General features: G+C 49.3%; 1 protein-coding gene across 1 annotated transcript in view; it reads left to right on the forward strand.

Moving 5' to 3' along the window:
- The first annotated feature begins 1,620 nt into the window (after positions 1–1,620).
- The window catches only part of DHRS11 (dehydrogenase/reductase 11), a 55,518-nt gene continuing 38,984 nt past the window's right edge, over positions 1,621–18,154 (forward strand). The window contains exon 1 of the mRNA XM_060259142.1: positions 1,621–1,752. Within this exon, the coding sequence (XP_060115125.1) occupies positions 1,621–1,752 (132 nt within the window). The remainder of the gene's footprint in view (positions 1,753–18,154) is intronic.

Here is an 18,154-nt window from a genome sequence, read left to right on the forward strand (position 1 = left end):
TGGCCAACAGTAGCTCTCCATTTGTTTTTTGCCTACAACTCCCATCAGCCCCAGCTATTGGCCATGTTGGCTGGGGCTGGTGGGAGTTGTAGGCAAAAAAACCATCTGGAGAGCTACCGTTGGCCACCCCTGCCTATGGGACTCGGTCTCCATAAGGAATAATGGAGTGCCCAGCAGACATTTCCCTCCCCCCCCCCTTTCTGAGGACCCTGAAGCAGGGGGAGGGTCTCCAAACGGGGGATAGGGGATGGCAGCTTTAAAGAAACATTACATGCCTTCAGAAATACCACCTGCATCTGAAAGCTGAAGATCCAGCAAGAGGCGACACCTTCCTACCTCAAGCATCCAGAATTGGCTTTCCTTTTTGAGCTGATTTATGAATTTTGGACCAGAAGTTGGACTGGAACGTGACATGAATCACGAAGAATAATAATTAGGAGTAAACGATGTGACGATAACATTGAGCGATCATAACATAATTGAGTGATTACGATCTTATGGCTGCCATAACAATCAGGGAGCAAAAGACTAGCTCCCCTTCTTGATGTTTGACTGGTTTTTATAGCGGAAACTCCATGTCAATTTGCGACGCTGCACTTTTTCTTTCTGTGCCAATAAAGGTATTGGGAGTTGGAGATTATAACGTTATAATAAAAGAGCCCCGTGGCGCAGGGTGATTAAAGCTGCAGTCCTGCGGTCCTAAGCTCTGCTCACGGCCGGAGCGCGATCCCGGTGGAAGCGGGGAAGTTCAGGTCGCCGGCTCGAGGTCGACTCAACCTTCCACCCTTCCGAGGTGGGTCAAATGAGTCCCCAGCTTGCTGGGGGGTGGGGGGGAAGTGTAGATGACTGGGGAAGGCAATGGTAAACCAAAGTCTGCTGTGAAAACGTTGTGAAAGCAATGTCACCCCAGAGCCGAAAACGACCGGTGCTTGCACGGGAGACTACCTTGACCTTTTTAATAGTATCATGATATAATAATTATATATAATATATAAATATATAAATATAATAAAGGGTGATTAACATGTGGAATTCACTGCCACAGGAGGTGGTGGCGGCCACAAGCATGGCCACCTTCAAGAGGGGGTTAGATAAAAATATGGAGCAGAGGTCCATCAGTGGCTATTAGCCACAGTGTGTATGTGTGTGTATATATATATATATATATATATATTTATATATATATATATTTGGCCGCTGTGTGACACAGAATGTTGGACTGGATGGGCCATTGGCCTGATCTAACATGGCTTCTCTTATGTTCTTATGTTCTTAATTGCAATAACTATATATATATATATATATATATATATATATATATATATATATATATATATATATATATATATATAAATATATATATAAAAATCTAATCTAATTCTTGGCAATTTTGTCTCCACAGCGCTTTGTGAGTTTGTGCCCACGTGCCGTGCCTGCGAGCCAGGCGGCCTCCAAAGCAGCCGGGGGTGGGTGGGGGGCGGCCTCTCCCTCCTCCTCCTCCTCCTCCTCCCCAGCCGGGCGGCGGCGGCTGCCTGCGGGAGGAGGAGGGCCCGGGGGGCGGCTCTTCCTCCTCCTCCTCCTCCTCCTCGCGGCGCCTGGGACTGGCGGCGCTGAGCGGCGATGGAGCGCTGGCAGGGGCGGGTGGCGCTGGTGACGGGCGCCTCGGTGGGCATCGGGGCGGCGGTGGCGCGGGCGCTGGTGGCGCAGGGCATGCAGGTGGTGGGCTGCGCCCGCGGCGTCGACAAGATCGAGGTGAGCGAGCCCCGCCCGCGTGGAGGCAGGCCTGGTGGGGATCCCGGCCGGGGTCGGGGAGGGGGCAGCTCCGCACGTGGCTTGGGAGAGGGAGGGGAGGCAGGGGCTGCTCAGGAGTGGCCCCCCTGGTTCTCTTTGTCGGTGGGGGGAGCCGGTGTGTCCCAGGCGCCGCCAGCCACCCTGCCGGGCGCCCCGATGCAGGGAACAGCGACCCACGCCGCTGCAAAGCCTCGGAGATGCCATTTTAAAAGAAAACACACACTCCCCCCCCCCCTTTTAAAAAAGGGTCCGGGGGATCTGAGAGGCTGCTCTGGCGGGGCCCTTCTCCAGACCCTTTTTTCCTTTTTGGGGGGTGGGGTCTTCCTGCCGGATTCCCGCCTGGCATTTTCTGGGCATCTCTGCTATTCCTTTAGGATTTGCTGCCCACCCTCCACTGCCGTGCCTGGGGAACGGGGGATGACTTCGAAGGCTTCTCGTCTGGGCTGCGGACATTTGAAGGCTCCCTTACCTTAGCGTGCTTCTTTGTTGTGGGGCAGTCCTTACACAGGGATTCTTACTTGCAGAATAAACGAAGAGGAGTCAGTCTGGTGGCGTCTGAAAGGCCAGCAAAATATATTCCAGACTCCAGAGGTGGCAAAACTGCAGCCCAGGAGCCACATGTGGCTCTTTCACACATATCCTGTGGCTCTTAAGCCCCCGCCCCCGCCGTCCCGTTGACCAGCTTGGAGAAGGCATTTCTCTCTTTAAATCACTTATCCAAGCTGACCCAGCCAGCAGTTTGGAGAATGCATTTAAAATTAAAGTTGCTTTCTTTCCACCCCTCTTTCCCTCCCTTCTTTACTCCCTCCCTTCCTGCCTTCCTTCTTGTGGCTCTCAAACATCTGACGTTTATTCTGCATGGCTCTTACATTAAGCAAATTTGGCCACCCCTGATCTATTCTGACAGAAGCTTCTGTAGACTTGAGCCCTCAGAATGGTCTCTAGTCCAATGTTCCCTCTAATTCCGCCCCCCCCCCCCCCACTGAGCGGAGCAGTTCCCATCCGGAGCAGAATATAACTTTGTGATCTGAAAATGGGCCATGGGCAGTGCCAAGACTCCCTCTAAGTTGTGGAGCAGGGGTGGCCGAACTTGCTTAATATGAGAGCCACATAGACTAAATGTCAGATGTTTGAGAGCCACAAGGGTGTGAGGGAGGGAAGGAAGGAAAGAGGATAAATTGAAAGAAAGGTGGAAAGAAAGCAACTTTAACTCTAAATGCATTCACCAAGCCGCCAGCTGGCTGGGCTTGGAGAAGTGATTTAAAGAGAGAGATGCTTTCTCCAAGCCGGCTGATGGGGTCGTGGGGGCTTTGAGCGCCACGCAATATGTGTGAAAGAGCCACAAGCCATAGTTCGGCTACCCCGGCTGTAGAGTCTTGTGAGCAAAAATTCTACTTTGTGAGCTTCTGCCATTAAAGTTGTGAGCTGCTGCATGCATTAGTTTGCTCTGGAGCCATTTTTCCTGAGCTAGAACAAAAATGAGTGAGGCGAAGGCTAAAAAACTGTGAGACGGAGGCTAAAAAACTGTGAGCTAGCCCACACTAACTCCGCTAGAGGGAACACTGTGCAAGACCCTGCGCGGCTCCAGATTGCTGCTGGACGGGACTTCCTGTGTTCATGAGCAGCTGCTCAAACACATCGTGTAGGTAGAGGGAACACTGGAAAGCCATTGTGAAAATGAAATGCTGTTAGTTTTTAAGTTGCTCAAGAGTCCTCCTGTCTTTCTGCAGCAACAGTCTCAGTGACCCATGAAGTGTTCAAGGCACGGGACAACCGGAAGCGGATGGGCATGGCCTGCCTCTGGGCAGCAACTCTGGGCTTCCTTGGGGGTCCCTCATCCAAGTACTAACACTGGGACTGATCCTGCTTAGCTTCAGAGATCTGATGAGATCAGGCTTGCCCAGACCAACCAGGTTAGGTCCTCACTCAGTTGCCTTCAGGCTTCCACACAACTGACATATGGCAACCCCAGCAGGGAGAAGCAGAGGTGCTTGGCCATGGCCTCTGCAGAGCCTTCCTTGGTGGTCTCCCTTCCAAGTACTGACCCTGCTTAGCTTCCAACTTATAGTGACCCCAGCAAGGGGCTTTCAAGGTGAGTGAGAAGCAGAGGTGGTTGCCCATGGCCTTCCTCTGCAGAGCCTTTCTTGGTGGTCTCCCTTCCAAGTACCGACCTGGCTTACCTTCCGAGATCTGATGAGACTGCGCTAGCTGAACCATCCAGGACAAGTCCTCACACAGTGACCCTTCTTCAATATAGGAGGGATCAAAGAGGGACATCAATGGGCCTCTCTGCCCTTCCTTCCTTCCTTCCTTCCTTCCTTCCTTCCTTCCTTCCTTCCTTCCTTCCTTCCTTCCTTCCTTCCTTCCTTCCTTCCTTCCTTCCTTCCTTCCTTCCTTCCTTCCTTCCTTCCTTCCTTCCTTCCTTCCTTCCCTCCCTCCCTCCCTCCATGGTCCTTTCCCCTTATATAGTTGTCTTCTAGAGCTCTTTATCATGCTGCCCACACGCATCTGCCGTGTGAATAAGACAGCACTCCGTAGAGATGCTGGGACGGTGTGGCTCTTTCTTCACCCCCTGTGTTCCTGCTTCTCAAACATTGCCTTTTAGTTCAGTGGCAGAAGTTCAGGTGTCTGGGTAACCTTTTCTTAGTTCTTTCAGTCTTCTCTCTGTCCCGGCACCTCTTCTTCCAAATTACTCTCTGCCTCCCATCCCAGTCGCTATTCTATGGGATATCATCAGCGGTCTTTGTTATGTGCGAGGCGAGTTGCCAAGGGGCCCTCTTTTGGGATGTCATTTTGTGCCCAGCTTAAGCTATTTCATGGGTTATTTGACTTTGGCCCAATTATTTTACCCTTGGTGAGTTGACTTTGTAAAAGTGACGTATTTACTTGGCCGCAAGTAGGAGTGTTGGGCAGGCTTCGTGCAGCTGCAAGTATATGCTGATGGCCAGCAGTATACGAAGGAATCTTTGAAGCCCCTTCATTTTACAGATTTTTAAAACCTAGCACCATGTTACCAATGTGACTGCCCTGATTCAAGATTTGGTGGTTGTTTCCTAGCTTTGAAAAAGGATCAGACAGTTTTACAAAGGAGGAGTCTAGAGGTCTGTCAGTAGTCATGTTAGCGAAATGGAAACTCCACGTATAAAGGCAGTGTTTATACTGAATACCTAATGCTGGGGTGAGAAAACAGCTGTGTGCATTGTTTGTGGGCTTCCAAGAAACATCTTGGAAATTAAATGAGAAGAGTTTCCAGCTCAACATTAGGAAGAACTTCCTGAGAGTTAGAGCGGTTCCTCAGTAGAAGAGGCTTCCTCAGGAGGTGGTGGGCTCTCCTTCCTTGGAGGTTTTTAAACAGAGGCTAGATGGCCGTCCTGTGAACTCAAAGGAAGGTATTTCTGAATTTCTTGTGTTGTGCAGGGGGTTGGACGAGATGACCCTGGGGATCCCTTCCAGCCCTATGATTCTATGATCTGCTTGGCCACTCTTGGAAGCAGAAGACTGAGCCAGGATGCTTTGGTTTGGCCATACAGGGCTCCTCTTAAAACACAGCCTCAGCATCCTCTTCCAATGATATTGGGATTTTGGAACATTTTGCATAGGAATGGCCTCTCCCTGTCGGGAGGAACAGGAAACATTAATATTGCTTCCTCTTTATGTAGTTTCAGTAATCTTTGCAGTGATCTAGTAAAACAGGCCAGTATTAGCACCATGTTGCAGATGTGGGGAGTTGGCATGAATTTGTGGGAGAGCTGACATTTGAACATGGGACATCTTGACTCATCGCATAGTCCCTTGTGTTGGCTGTACCACTGGATTATTTTCCTTCAGAGAAATGGTATTGACTGGAAGAACCAGGAAAGTACGGTCCCCACCCCACACATACACAAATCTTCAGCAGACAGGTGTGAACACATATGAAGCTACCATCGACTGTCTACTCAGGCAGGCAGCAGTTCTCCAGGGTCTCAGGCAGAAGTCTCATATCACCTATTTCAGGATCCTTTCCACTGGAGATGCCAGGGATTGAACCTGGGACCTTCTGCATACCAAGCAGATGCTCTACCACTGAGCCACAGTCTATCCTCGTTGGTCTCCAGGGTCTCCGACAGAGGTCTCTCAGTCTCACATCACCTACTACCTGGTCCTTTCCTCTGGAGATACCAGGGATTGAACCTGGAACTTTCTGCATGTCAAACAGAGGCCCTACCACTGAGTCACAGTGCCTCCCCAAAATCATAGATGGACTTACTTATTATTGGGAACATTCCTACCCTCAACTTCCCTCTCTTTCAGGCCCTTGAGGAGGCTGTGAGAAAAGGGACTTTTATAACGTGGAGATTAGATTGAAGTCCTTTTAATCTCTTGGAGCGATCAGAAAGGACCTTGAGAAGAAGTGTACAAAGGAATGAAAGGGTGGGGGGGGGTCTTTTATTGGCCTCCTGAGGCAGTGGCTGAGATAACAGGGGAGTATCATGGTGGTGGTAAATACTGGGCTTTCCGTGATCAGTATCTCTTAACCCTTAGGACTGAGGTTTCCGAAAATCTAAACTGCTTCCCCCCCAATAAACTTCTATAGCATGTTTTAAAGTCATGGTTTGTTCACAGACTTAAAAGAGAGCAGTTCTTGGCCTGGCCAACTTATATGATGCTGCCTTATTGGGTCAGACTGTTGGCTCAGAACTGCCTAATCCAGGGGAGTCGAACTCATTTGTTATGAGGGCTGGATCTGACCTTGTTGGCCTGGGCCGTGTGTATCAACCAATGTAATGCCAGGTAGTGGAGATATAAACCTTATAAAGGACCCAGATAAGCACAAAGATTTTTTTAAAAATCTTAAAAATAAAATACGCTTAAAAGATTAGCACTCTTGCAATATTTTGCTTATTTAACAGTTTCTGATAACTGACACCGCTTGCTCTGAATTATTGCATCGAAATCTGGAGACGGTGTCTGTGCTGTAGCAATCTTGAGTATGCTGTTCAGGTTCGTGTCTGTAAGTTGCAAACTTACTTTTGATTTATTGACATTCGTTACAGAAATCTCATGGTCAATGCTTTGAGCCTAAGTCCCAGAGGAAAACAGGAAATGGCTGGGCATTGTGAGCTTTTGTACATAAGTTGCTTCATGTGCTGGTCAGCCAACGGAGAAAATAGAGGCTTTGCTCTGTAGCTCCTGTGCGATTGAGTAAGCCTGGCAAAGCAAGCTGTGATGCAGAAGGAAGCAAGAGAGAAAGGAGGAAGCAGATGACAGTGAGTTGCTCGAGGGCCTGATAGGAGCCTTCCAGGGGCCTGATTTGGCCCTCGAGCAACATGTTTGACACCCCTGATCTAATCACTAGTTTTGTTTTTCTCCAGAACCTGATGCAAACCTGATGCTCTTAACACTCAAGAGCAGGGGTGTCAAACTCATGAGGGCTGGATCTGACATAAATGAGAGCTTGTTGGGCCGGGCCATGCCAGGCCATGTGTGTAATTTAAGAATAGGTAGCAGAGATATAAATAGTATAAAGGATTATGCTTGCCAATCCCCAGGTTCCAGCGGGGGTTCTTCCGCTTTCCCAGGCTCCTTCCCGCCCCCTGTCAGCTGGCCGGTGGGGGAGGGAAACCCCCGCCTCCACAGCCCCCATGTGACTTTCCACTTCCGGAGGCTTCAGTCTCCGATTGGAAAGGCTTCCTCTTGGGATGGTGTGTCTGTGTTACTTTGAAGAAGTTGGCAGCAACTCGTGAATAGAGAGGCCAGTCCCCTGCTTCAGAGTCGCCAGAAACGGCGAGGGGGAGGAAATGTCTACTGGGCACTTCATTATTCCCTATGTGGAGATCGATTATCATAGAGTATAATGGGGAATTGATCTGGAGGTATCGGGGCTCTGGGGGGGCTGGTTTTTGTGGTAGAGGCACTAAATTTTCAGTACAGCATCTAATGCCTCTCCCCAAAATACCCCCCAAGTTTCAAAACGATTGGACCAGGGGGTCCAATTCTACGAGCCACAAAAGAACTTTCATTATTTCCTATGGAAGTAAGCATTTAAAAAGGTGTGCTGTCCCTTTAAATGTGATGGCCAGAACTCCCTTGTCACATCCTTGCTCCTGGCTCCGCCCCAATGTCTCCTGGCTCCACCCCCCAAAGTCCCCAGATATTTCTTGAATTGGACTTGGCAACCCTATAAAGCAGGGGTGGCCAACGGTAGCTCTCCAGATGTTTTTTGCCTACAACTCCCATCAGCCCCAGCCATTGGCCATGCTGGCTGGGGCTGATGGGAGTTGTAGGCAAAAAACATCTGGAGAGCTACCGTTGGCCACCTCTGTTATAAAGGACACAGACAAACACAATTAAATATTTTTTTAAAAAACTTAAATTAAAACATGCTTAAAACATTAGCAGTCGTTGGTCTTGAAGGTGATTTCTTTGTATCTCTCCCATGTGATCCAGGGAACTGGGCGAAGGAAGCTCTGGCTCTTTCCTTTCTTCCCCAGAGGGCCAGGAGGGGAGGAGCCTCAGCCAATAGAAGGAAGAGAGGATTGGCTCAGTAGCTCTGCTATGCAATTGAGAGAGCCTGCAAAGCAAGATCTCCCTCCCCCCTTGCTCCCCAACGGAGGAGCCTTAGCCAGTGAACAAAATAGAGACTTTGCTCTCTATTTCACTTGGAAAACAAGTGAAAAAATGATATTTTGAGTCAGAACTTCGATCCACTGAGTTCCTTTCCTCTGACTGGCAGCGGCTCTCCAGGGTGTCAGGCAGAGAAAGAACCTGCGGTCATTTAACAGGAGGTGGCAGGGATTGAACTTGGGACCAGAGTCCCCTCTAAGTAGGGTTGCCAAGTCCAATTCAAGAAATATCTGGGGACTTTGGGGGTGGAGCCAGGAGACATTAGGGGTGGGGCCAAGATCAAGGCTGTGACAAGCATAATGGAACTCCAAAGGGAATTCTGGTCATCACTTTTAAAGGGACGACACACCTTTTCAATGCCTTTCTTCCATAGGAAATAATGAAGGATAGGGGCACCTTCTTTTTGGGGCTCATAGGATTGGACCTCCCGGTCCAATCTTTTTGAAACTTGGGGAGTATTTTGGGAGAGGCACTAGATGCTACACGGAAAATTTGGTGCCTCTACCCCAAAAATACAGCCCCCCCCAGAGCCCCAGATACCTGCAGATCAATTCTCCATGATTTTCTATGGGAATAAATCTCCATAGAGAATAATAGAGTTCCCAGCAGACATTTCCCTCTCCTCCCCCGCTTTCTGACGACCCTGAAGTGGGGGGAAAGCCTCCAAACCGGGGGATCCCCTGCCCCAACCTGGGGATTGGCAACCCTACCTCTAAGCTGAGTTAGCGTAAGCCAGCTCACAGATTTTTAGCCTCCAGGTCACACATTTTTGTCTTAGCTCAGGAAGGAGGACCCCAGAGCACAATAGTTTAAGCAGTAGCTTACAACTTTAATGCCAGTAGTGCACAAAGTAGAATTTTTGCTCACAAGACTCTACAGCTTAGAGGGAACATTGCCTGGCACCCCTGGCTTATCAACCACTGATCCCTGCCTTCAGTACTGTTTTCAAGTGGATTTTCCTGTTCTTACACAGTAAAAATCCAGTTGCAAAATGCGGTATTGAGTGTGTGTGAATGCGCCCACTCTATCCTCCCTCAGGGTAAAGAATTTCAAGGAAGGAATCTTTTTAATGCTCCAGAAATGAGAGAATTGATGATCTGATAGCCTGTCAAGTCTTTGTAACAGGGTTGGCATGTCCTTCTGAGGCTTGTACTTCAGGGGTTGCGTTTTATGAGAACAGAGGCGAAATATTAATTTCTGTGAGATGAAGCTCACGGTAAGGAGAACGACAGGGTGATGTAGCCCCTTTGGGGACTGGAAAAAGGTGCTCATTGTCGCTTCCTGGCCTTATCAGGTAGCAAGAACAGCAGGCGGCAAAGAGGGAAGGGATAATATGAATCGAACCAGGCCTGCCTTTGAGGAAATTTAACTGTTGTCATTTATTAATAACTAGGAGTGGAAGGAGGTTGGACTCTGTATCAGAGGGGGAGGGAGTCAGCCAGGAACATCTCCAGCGCGGGGGGCTTTCAGTTTTCTTGTCTTCATTTACGTATTTAGCCGTTTACACACTGCTTTTCTCGCCCGTGGGGACCGACCCCAAGCAACTGACAACATTTTATTCCCACTATAGTAACTTGTGCAAGGGTCGTTTTGTAGAAAAAGAGGTGCCGGAGCTCATTAGCACAACTCATTTGCATCTGCCACACACCCCCTGACGTCACCGGAAGGTGTGCTAAATTGTATCAGCTCCGCATCTGCCTTAGAATGCTTCTTGCAATGTAACTGTCATCATAAGACCTTCCTCCCATAAGACTTTTAAAATTACTTTCTCCTATGTGGCCACAGTTGCATGAGGAAGATTTCCATCTGTCTGCTTTATACGTTTTGGTTACTTCCCCATTTTTCATGGGGAAAAATATTACAAAGTTTTGTCAAATCTTAGGCCTTGAGCCATTTCTGAGCTGGTGCCTCTTTGAAGTTAGTTGAGACTATATGTCCTTGGATGAAACATTGTGAGATTACTTTAGTGTTATACGGAAGAGGCTGTTGATACTGATTAACTGTGAAGCTGTATGAATTGTGGTTCGTGGATTATTTGATTTGAAGGAAAATGGAGTAGAGCTTTCCGTTGCTTGAAGAACTGTTGAAACAGGAACTACAAGTCGACTCCCTGTACTTTGGTGCTCTGCTATCTTCCATGAATGCACTCTTGGAGAGTTTTGTCTGTGTCTCTATGTATTTGTGTATTCTCACCATTATCACATTTTTGCATTGCTCTATAGTCCTAGTAATTGTTGGTCACTATAACCATTTGTGGTTGTGTGTTTATTCATTTACCAGTGACCAGTTTACCATTTATTTATCTGTTGTAAATAAATAAATAAATAAGTTCAGCAAAAATTCTCCCCAGGGGGTTTGAACAATGGAGCCCAGAAGCAAGTATATGGGGTGAGGGTAAGAAAGAAAGAGCACAATAAAATTTAGAGTCTCCGGAGCGCTGCTCCTTTGAGCTCCTCCCCCAAATGAGGCCTGCCTGTGAGGTAGGCTAGACTGAGGGCTTTTTCACACAGTCTATGTATTCCGGTATGGAAGCTGGTCAGTTACTGAACAGTAACGGGTTTCTGCTGGCATTTCAGACAGACCCGATTCAGTAACTGGCTGCTACCGGAATACTCTCACCTTTTCACACACTCCCGTGGCTGTCCCGGTAGTGAGCCGTGCCTGAGTCGTTACAAACAAAGAGCAGCTTCTTCCACTTTTCAACCCCTCCTTCCGGGTTGAAATCGCTATGGGGTGCTGTGTGAAATGTCCAGTATCTAACCCGGGAGCAGTTTTCGCGCCCTTTTTCTCCCGCCGGCGCACGCAATCTCCGGCTTTTTTTTTTTTGAACATCGGGCTAAGATCGCTATAGTGCTATAGCGACGTATCACAACAGCATCACCATAGGGATGCCTGGGCTCCATTAAGATGCCAGATATCGCCACCGCTGAAACCTGGTAACTTATCTCAATAGAGCCTAGCCATCTCTATGGTGTTGCTGTTGTGATACGTCGCTATAGCGCTATAGCGATCTTAGCCCGACGTTCCCCCCCCCCAAAAAAAAGCTGGAGATCGCGAGCCGGCAGGCAAAAACGGCTGGCGCTGGTGGAAGCGAGATAAGAGCGGAACAGTGTGAAATGGCTCGCTTCAATCACGGAACCCTACCGGGAAAAAAACCATGTGTCTGAAAACTCCCATCCCTGTCTCGGATTACTGCAAGCGGCACAATACCGACTCCCTTCCGGTTTCCACTGGTAAGTGTGAAAAGGGCCTGAGAGAGATGGCAAACAGCCCGAGGTCACTCAGCAGCTTCCATGGCGGAGCGAGGGTTCGAGCCTGGGTCTCAGCCCCTTGTCTGACTAGGCTTCCCAATCCCCAGATCCATTGTTCCCAATAAGCTGAGTTAGCATGAGCTATCTCACAGATTTTTAGCCTCCAGCTCACCCATTTTTGTCTTAGCGCAGGAAAAAATGGCCCCAGATCACACAAATTGATGCAGTAGCTCATAACTTGAATGCCAGTCGCTCACAAAGTAGAATGTTTGCTCACAAAGTCTACCGCTAAGAGGGAACATTGCCCAGGTTCCAGTGGGAGATCCCCTGGTTTTACAGGCTTCCCCCCCCAGCCAGCTGGCCGGCAGGGGGAAGCCCCGCCCCCACTGCCACCAGGTACCTTTAGAGTTCCGGCAGGTTTAGAAACCTGCAAACAGGTCCCGTTTTAAAATGTGTGTGTGTGTGCCTTTAAAGTTGAGCAGGAAACAGGAAGTACTTCATGGGGAAGAGTCAGCAGCAGCTTCGTCAGAGCATAGCCCTTCCGTTTGTTTTGCTTTCGTTTTCAGAGCAAGTAAAGTTGTGGAGGAACCAGACCCAATAAGTGTGTGTGTGTGAGAGAGGGGGGGGGCAGGGGATTCCCCGGTTTGGAGGCCCTCCCGCCACTTTACAAAGCGAGGCGGGGGGAGGGAAATGTCTGCTGGGCACTCTGTTACTCCCTAAGGAGAATAATTCCCATAGGGAATAATGGGGAATTGATCTGCAGGTCTCTGGGTCTCTGGGGGGGGGGGAGGGATGTTCTTTGAGGTAGAGGCACCAAATTTGCAGCATAGTATCTGATGCCTTTCCTCAAAACACCCTCCACGTTTCAAAAGGATTGGACCAAGGGGGCCAATTCTATGAGCCCCCAAAGAAGGTGCCCCTATCCATTATTTCTAATGGAGGGAAGGCGTTGAAAAGGTGTGCCGTCCCTTTCAATGTGATGGCCAGAACTCCCTTTGGAGTTCAATTGTACTTGTTCCAACCTTGCTTATGACTCCACTCCCAATGTCTCCTGGCCCCACCCCCAATGTCTCCTGGCCCCACCCCCAAAGTCCCCAGATATTTCTTGAATTGGACTTGGCAACCCTATGTCTGACTGCAGCTGATTGTGATGCTGGCCTGACTGATAAATGCCCCAGCTCTGTCAAACTCTGCTAATGCTGTGCTGTGTGGAGCCCGGATTCCCGATGCCTGTTACTGAATCAAGTTTCATTGAGGAGACCCACCGGCTGCCTTGCACGGAATCACACCATTGGTCCATCTGGCTTGGCAATATTGACTCTGACCGGCAGCCAGTTTCTTGACTCTCAGGTGGAGAAGTGTCTTTCCCTGATACGAGGTGATAAAGTGAGCTTTGACTCACGAAACCTCATGACCTGGAAAACTGTGTTGCTGCATTCCCACTGGTGGGCAAGAACTGGAAAAAGGGATCCCTCTTCGGAGTGGTCTGTCTGTCTCTGGCAGAGGTCGTTTAGTAGAAAAACTGGTGCTGGAGCTCATTAGCATAACTTATTAGCATATGCTACCCCCCCCCCAGCCAAAAGCAACCCGACACAAGAAAGGAGAGCCCCTGGTAAGCAAGGCATGCTTGGGCTGGCTAGAGATCCAGCCAGCCCGAGCAGGCCTCGCTCACCTGGGGCTCTCCTTGGCTGTCCCCCCCAGTCAAAAGGCCAGCAAGCCACCCACCACCCGAAATCACATAAGAAGTGGAGAAAGGGTAGCATGGGCTTCTCCAGGGGTTAATGAGGGCTGCTGGGGGCGTGGCAAAGCCCCTGGGGGCTGGCTAGCTGCCTGCTCTCCTAATCCAGGGGTTATTATGCAGCTGCACCTACCATTCAATGGAGAAGGTAGGTAGGTGGGGAGGAGGAGGGGGGGCATCAGAAAGGTTCAGGAGCTGTGCTCCTGTGTGCTCCTGCTGAGTTCAAGGCCTGGGCTCTTGCTATCTTACAAGAGAAAACAAGATGGCCAAAGAAGAGGGCACCCTTATGCTCCCCGTCGTCTTATTTTTCGTTCTGCTCCAAGCCCGGTTTAGAGATGGGCCGTGAACGATCGTAGTTGCAAAGGGGGTTCTGTGGTGGAACTCAGTTACAATATTTACTTTCAGCCTTTACGCTGCATGCGCTGCGGCGATACTTGGGTTTAAAACCAGAAAGGTATGTGTGTGAAAGGGCGCAGGGAATGAGGAAAGATTCTAGTGGCAAGCCGTCGATCAAAGGTGGCATTTATGGTCCTGGGAGGCCTTGCCTGTGAGCAGGGACTGAGAATGACGTGGCTGCATTGTCTCTCCGTGCCCTGGGGTCATCTGGGTGGAGAATGGGACCCTACCTATGTTTTTTTAAAGGCGTAATAATTTATGATGTTGCTGCTTCCACGTAAAGAATGAATGCTTCTTTTTATGAAATGGGGGATTTCTGAGTTAAAATGAAAAGCAGCAGATGAAGGTTTCCCCTCCCCCTGAAAAAATGGCTCCCAATTCAGAGTTCGTGTCTCGCACACTGAAGGCCCTGGGCAATTATTCCCTCTAAACTGTGGCGTCTTACGAGCAAAAATTCTACTTTGTGAGCCACTGGCCTTAAAGTGGTGAGCTCCTGCATAGATTAGTTTGCTCCAGGGCCATTTTTCCTGAGCTGAGACAAAAAGATGTGAGCTGGAAGCTAAAAAATTGTGAGCTAGCTCACACTAACTCACCTTAGAGGGAACACTGGTCCCGGGCCCAGCATTTGTGGCTTCAGCTGCAAGGCTAGCGTTGCCAAGTCCAATTCAAGAAATATCTGGGGACTTTGGGGGTGGAGCCAGGAGACATTAGGAGTGGAGCCAAGATCAAGGCTGTGACAAGCATAATTGAACTCCAAAGGGAGTTCTGGCCGTCACATTTAAAGGGACGGCACACCTTTTCAATGCTTTCCTTCCATAGGAAATAATGAAGGATAGGGGCACCTTCTTTTGGGGCTCATAGAATTGGACCCCCGGTCCAATCTTTTTGAAACTTGGAGGGTATTTTGGGGAGAGGCACTAGATGCTATACTGAAAATTTGATGCCTCTACCCCCAAAAACAGCCCCCCCAGAGCCCCAGATACTCGCGGATCAATTCTCCATGATTTTCTATGGGAATAAAACTCCATAGGGAATAACAGAGTTCCCAGCAGACATTTCCCTCCCCTCCCCCCGCTTTCTGACGACCCTGAAGAGGGGGGAGGGCCTCCAAACCAGGGGATCCCTTGCCCCCACCTGGGGATTGGCAACCCTATGCAAGGCTCTTCAGTCTTGGGGCTGGGAAAGCCCTCTGCCCAAGATAGAAGGGAGATCCTGCCAATCACAGTACACAGTGCTGGGCTTGGTGGGCCAATGGACTGACTTGTTGTAAGATCATGTTTGTATGGCCTGTCTAGGGAATTCTGGATGTCTAAAGCTAGTGGGATCTCCTCAGATTTCGAGAAGCTAAGCAGGGTCGGCGTTGGTTAGTATTTGGATGGGAGTCCACCAGAGGCAGGTGATAGCAAGTCACCTCTGCCTTGAAAATTCTATGGGGTTGCCATAAGCTGGCTGCGACTAGACAGTGCTTTCTTCCACTACTGGGGTAAGAAGGAGAAGGAGAAGACCATAGATTTATACCCTGCCTTTCTCTCTGAATCAGAGTGGCTTACAATCTCCTTTATCTTCTTCCCCCACAACAGACACCCTGTGAAGTGGGTGGGGCTGAGAGAGCTCTGACAGCAGCTGCCCTTTCAAGGACCACTCCTGCGAGAGCTATGGCTGGCCCAAGGCCATTCCAGCAGCTGCAAGTGGAGGAGTGAGGAATCAAACCGCACACTTCACAACTACACGAAACTGGCTCTCAAGCAGTAAGGATGAAGCTGCTTCTTTGGAAGACAGCTCGTCAACCCTGACCAGCCTTGTCCTGCAAGGTGTGGTCTCTGGAGGCTGTGGTGTGCATTCTCGGGGAGTGTTCTTGACTGAGACGGGGAGGGGTGTGTGAGAGCCATCCCTGCTGACAGGCCTCTGGGAATATGCTCCAGAACCTGCTGCTTTTGGTGGGTTTCACGCAGCAGATACCTTTTTGTGGGGTTATCTCACAAGTGGCAGGTTTTGAAACTGCCTGGCTGAAAGCAGTTAAAAGCATAAGAGCCCCACATGAGAGCAGCGCACAGCACAAAGTTAGAAGTCTGCCACGTGTTTTGATTGATTGATTGATTATTTATTGATGCCCAGCCGTCCACCCCAGCGGCGACCCAAAGGGGCTTACAGTGTTCTCTCCTCCTCCAGTTTATCTGTACAACAACCCTGTAAGGGGGCAAGCTAGGATGAACTAGGGGTAGGGATTCGAACCCAGGTCTCCCAGGCCCTAGTCTGACACTCTAAAATTACAAGACGGCAACCACTTTTAACCACTGTTGTTGCTAGAAGAGCATTTTGTTGCACATTCAGACCCTAACTTTATCTCTATGTCATTGACTACAGGAAAATCGAGTTGCAAACGATACCTAAAGTGCATTATCTGATGTGTGTGAAAGCAGCATTACAGTTTCCTTGGGCACTTTGGGAATGTTGCGCTAGCAGAGCTGGCGTTGCCACCAGAAGAGCCATTAGAGGCAGGACCAGTCTTAGAGTGGCAGCCATGGAGGCCTGTTAGAAGTGGCTGGGCATTCCCAAGCCAAACATCTTCCTGGGATGGAAGCAGCCATGAGCACTCCCTGCAAACCCCAGGTGAATGGGCAGTCCTTGCAAACCCAACTCCTGCTCCAGCCAAGCTGTGCTTTTTGCTTCGTGAAAAGTGTTTGGGGGAAGAGACAAATGGGCATCGGGAAGCACATTGGTGTCCTGTGGTGCCCCCTTGGGCATTGGTCTGGGGATCACTGTGCCTTAGCAATAACTTGCAATTTGGACTTTCCTGTATTGAGCCAACCCAACTGGCTGTTGTAAGAAGAAGAAGAAGGATATTGGATTTATACCCCACTCTTCACTAAATCTCAGAGTGGTCACACTCTCCTTTATCTTTCTCCCCCTCAACAGACCTATTTGAGGTAGGTGGGGCTGAGAGAGCTCTCCCAGAAGCTGCCCTTTCAAGGACAACTCCTATGAGAGCTATGGCTGACCCAAGGCCATTCCAGCAGCTGCAAGTGGAGGAGTGGGGAATCAAACCCAATTCTCCCAGATAAGAGCCCATGCACTTAATCACTACACCAAACTGTAGTGCAGATGTAGTGCAATATCCAGCAATGGGTGGATGGTGCTGTGCTGGAGTGAGTCAGAGTTTTGCAGCCCAGTCATCTTTCTCTAGCTATGGCAAACAGGACAGTCCTGGAAACTCCCAAGCAGGGCGAAATAGAACCAGCCCCTGCCCTGTGTTTGCTACTTTCTGTGTTAAGGAGAAGACTGCAGATTTATACCCCGCCCTTCTCTCTGAATCAGAGACTCAAAGCAGCTTACAATCTCCTATATCTCCTTCTCCCACAACAGACAACCTGTGAGGTAGGTGGGACTGAGAGAGCTCTCCCAGAAGTTGCCCATTCAATGACAGCTCTGCGAGAGCTATGGCTGACCCAAGGCCATTCCAGCAGCCGCAAGTGGAGGAGTGGGGAATCAAACCCAGTTCTCCCTGATAAGAGTCAACCACTGCACCAAAATACACTACACTTAACCACTACACCAAAGTTTACCTTAAAACTACTCAATTGTACCTTTAAAAGGCTGGATTTATTACCAAGCAGCAAACTCTTCCCTTCTTTCCTCCAAAAGAAGCAAATGTCTAGCCCCTGAAAATGCAAAAGACAGACTTAAGTAAAGGTTTGAGAGCCACACAGCAATTCAGGAGTCTGCAGTCAGTGTGCTTTATGATGAGCCAGTCTGGTGAAGTGGTTAAGTGCACACACTCTAATCTGAGAGAACCTGGTTTGATTCCCTGCTCCTCCATGTGCAGCCGATGGACTGACCTTGAGTCAGACACAAGTTCTCCAAGAGCTGTTCTCTCAAGAGCAGTTCTTTCAGAGCTCCCTCAGCCCTCCCTACATCACAGATGTCTGTTGTGAGGAAAGGAAGGGAAGGAGATTGTAAGAGACTCTACACAGAGTGAAGGTCAGGGTATAAATCCGATCTTCCCCTCCTTGTAAGTTTGAATTTATGCATAAAGTCCAGCTTTTCATGGTACAAAATGTGAGTGATGGGTTGAAATTAAATCAGGAGTTCCCGGCTCAACATTAGGAAGAACTTCCTGACCGTTAGAGTGGTTCCTCAGTGGAACAGGCTTCCTTGGGAGGTGGTGGGCTCTCCTTCATTAGAGGTTTTTAAACAGAGTCTAGATCAGGGGTGTCGAACTCATTTGTTATGAGGGCCGGATCTGACATGAATGAGACCTTGTCGGACTAGGCCACGTTGGGTTGGGCCGAGCCATGTCGGGCCAGGTCATGTGTGTACCTATTTAAGTTTAGGCAGCAGATATATAAATTTTATAAACGCAGACAAACCCAAA

Source organism: Heteronotia binoei, chromosome 18, assembly GCF_032191835.1.
Source record: "Heteronotia binoei isolate CCM8104 ecotype False Entrance Well chromosome 18, APGP_CSIRO_Hbin_v1, whole genome shotgun sequence".
NCBI lineage: Eukaryota > Metazoa > Chordata > Lepidosauria > Squamata > Gekkonidae > Heteronotia > Heteronotia binoei.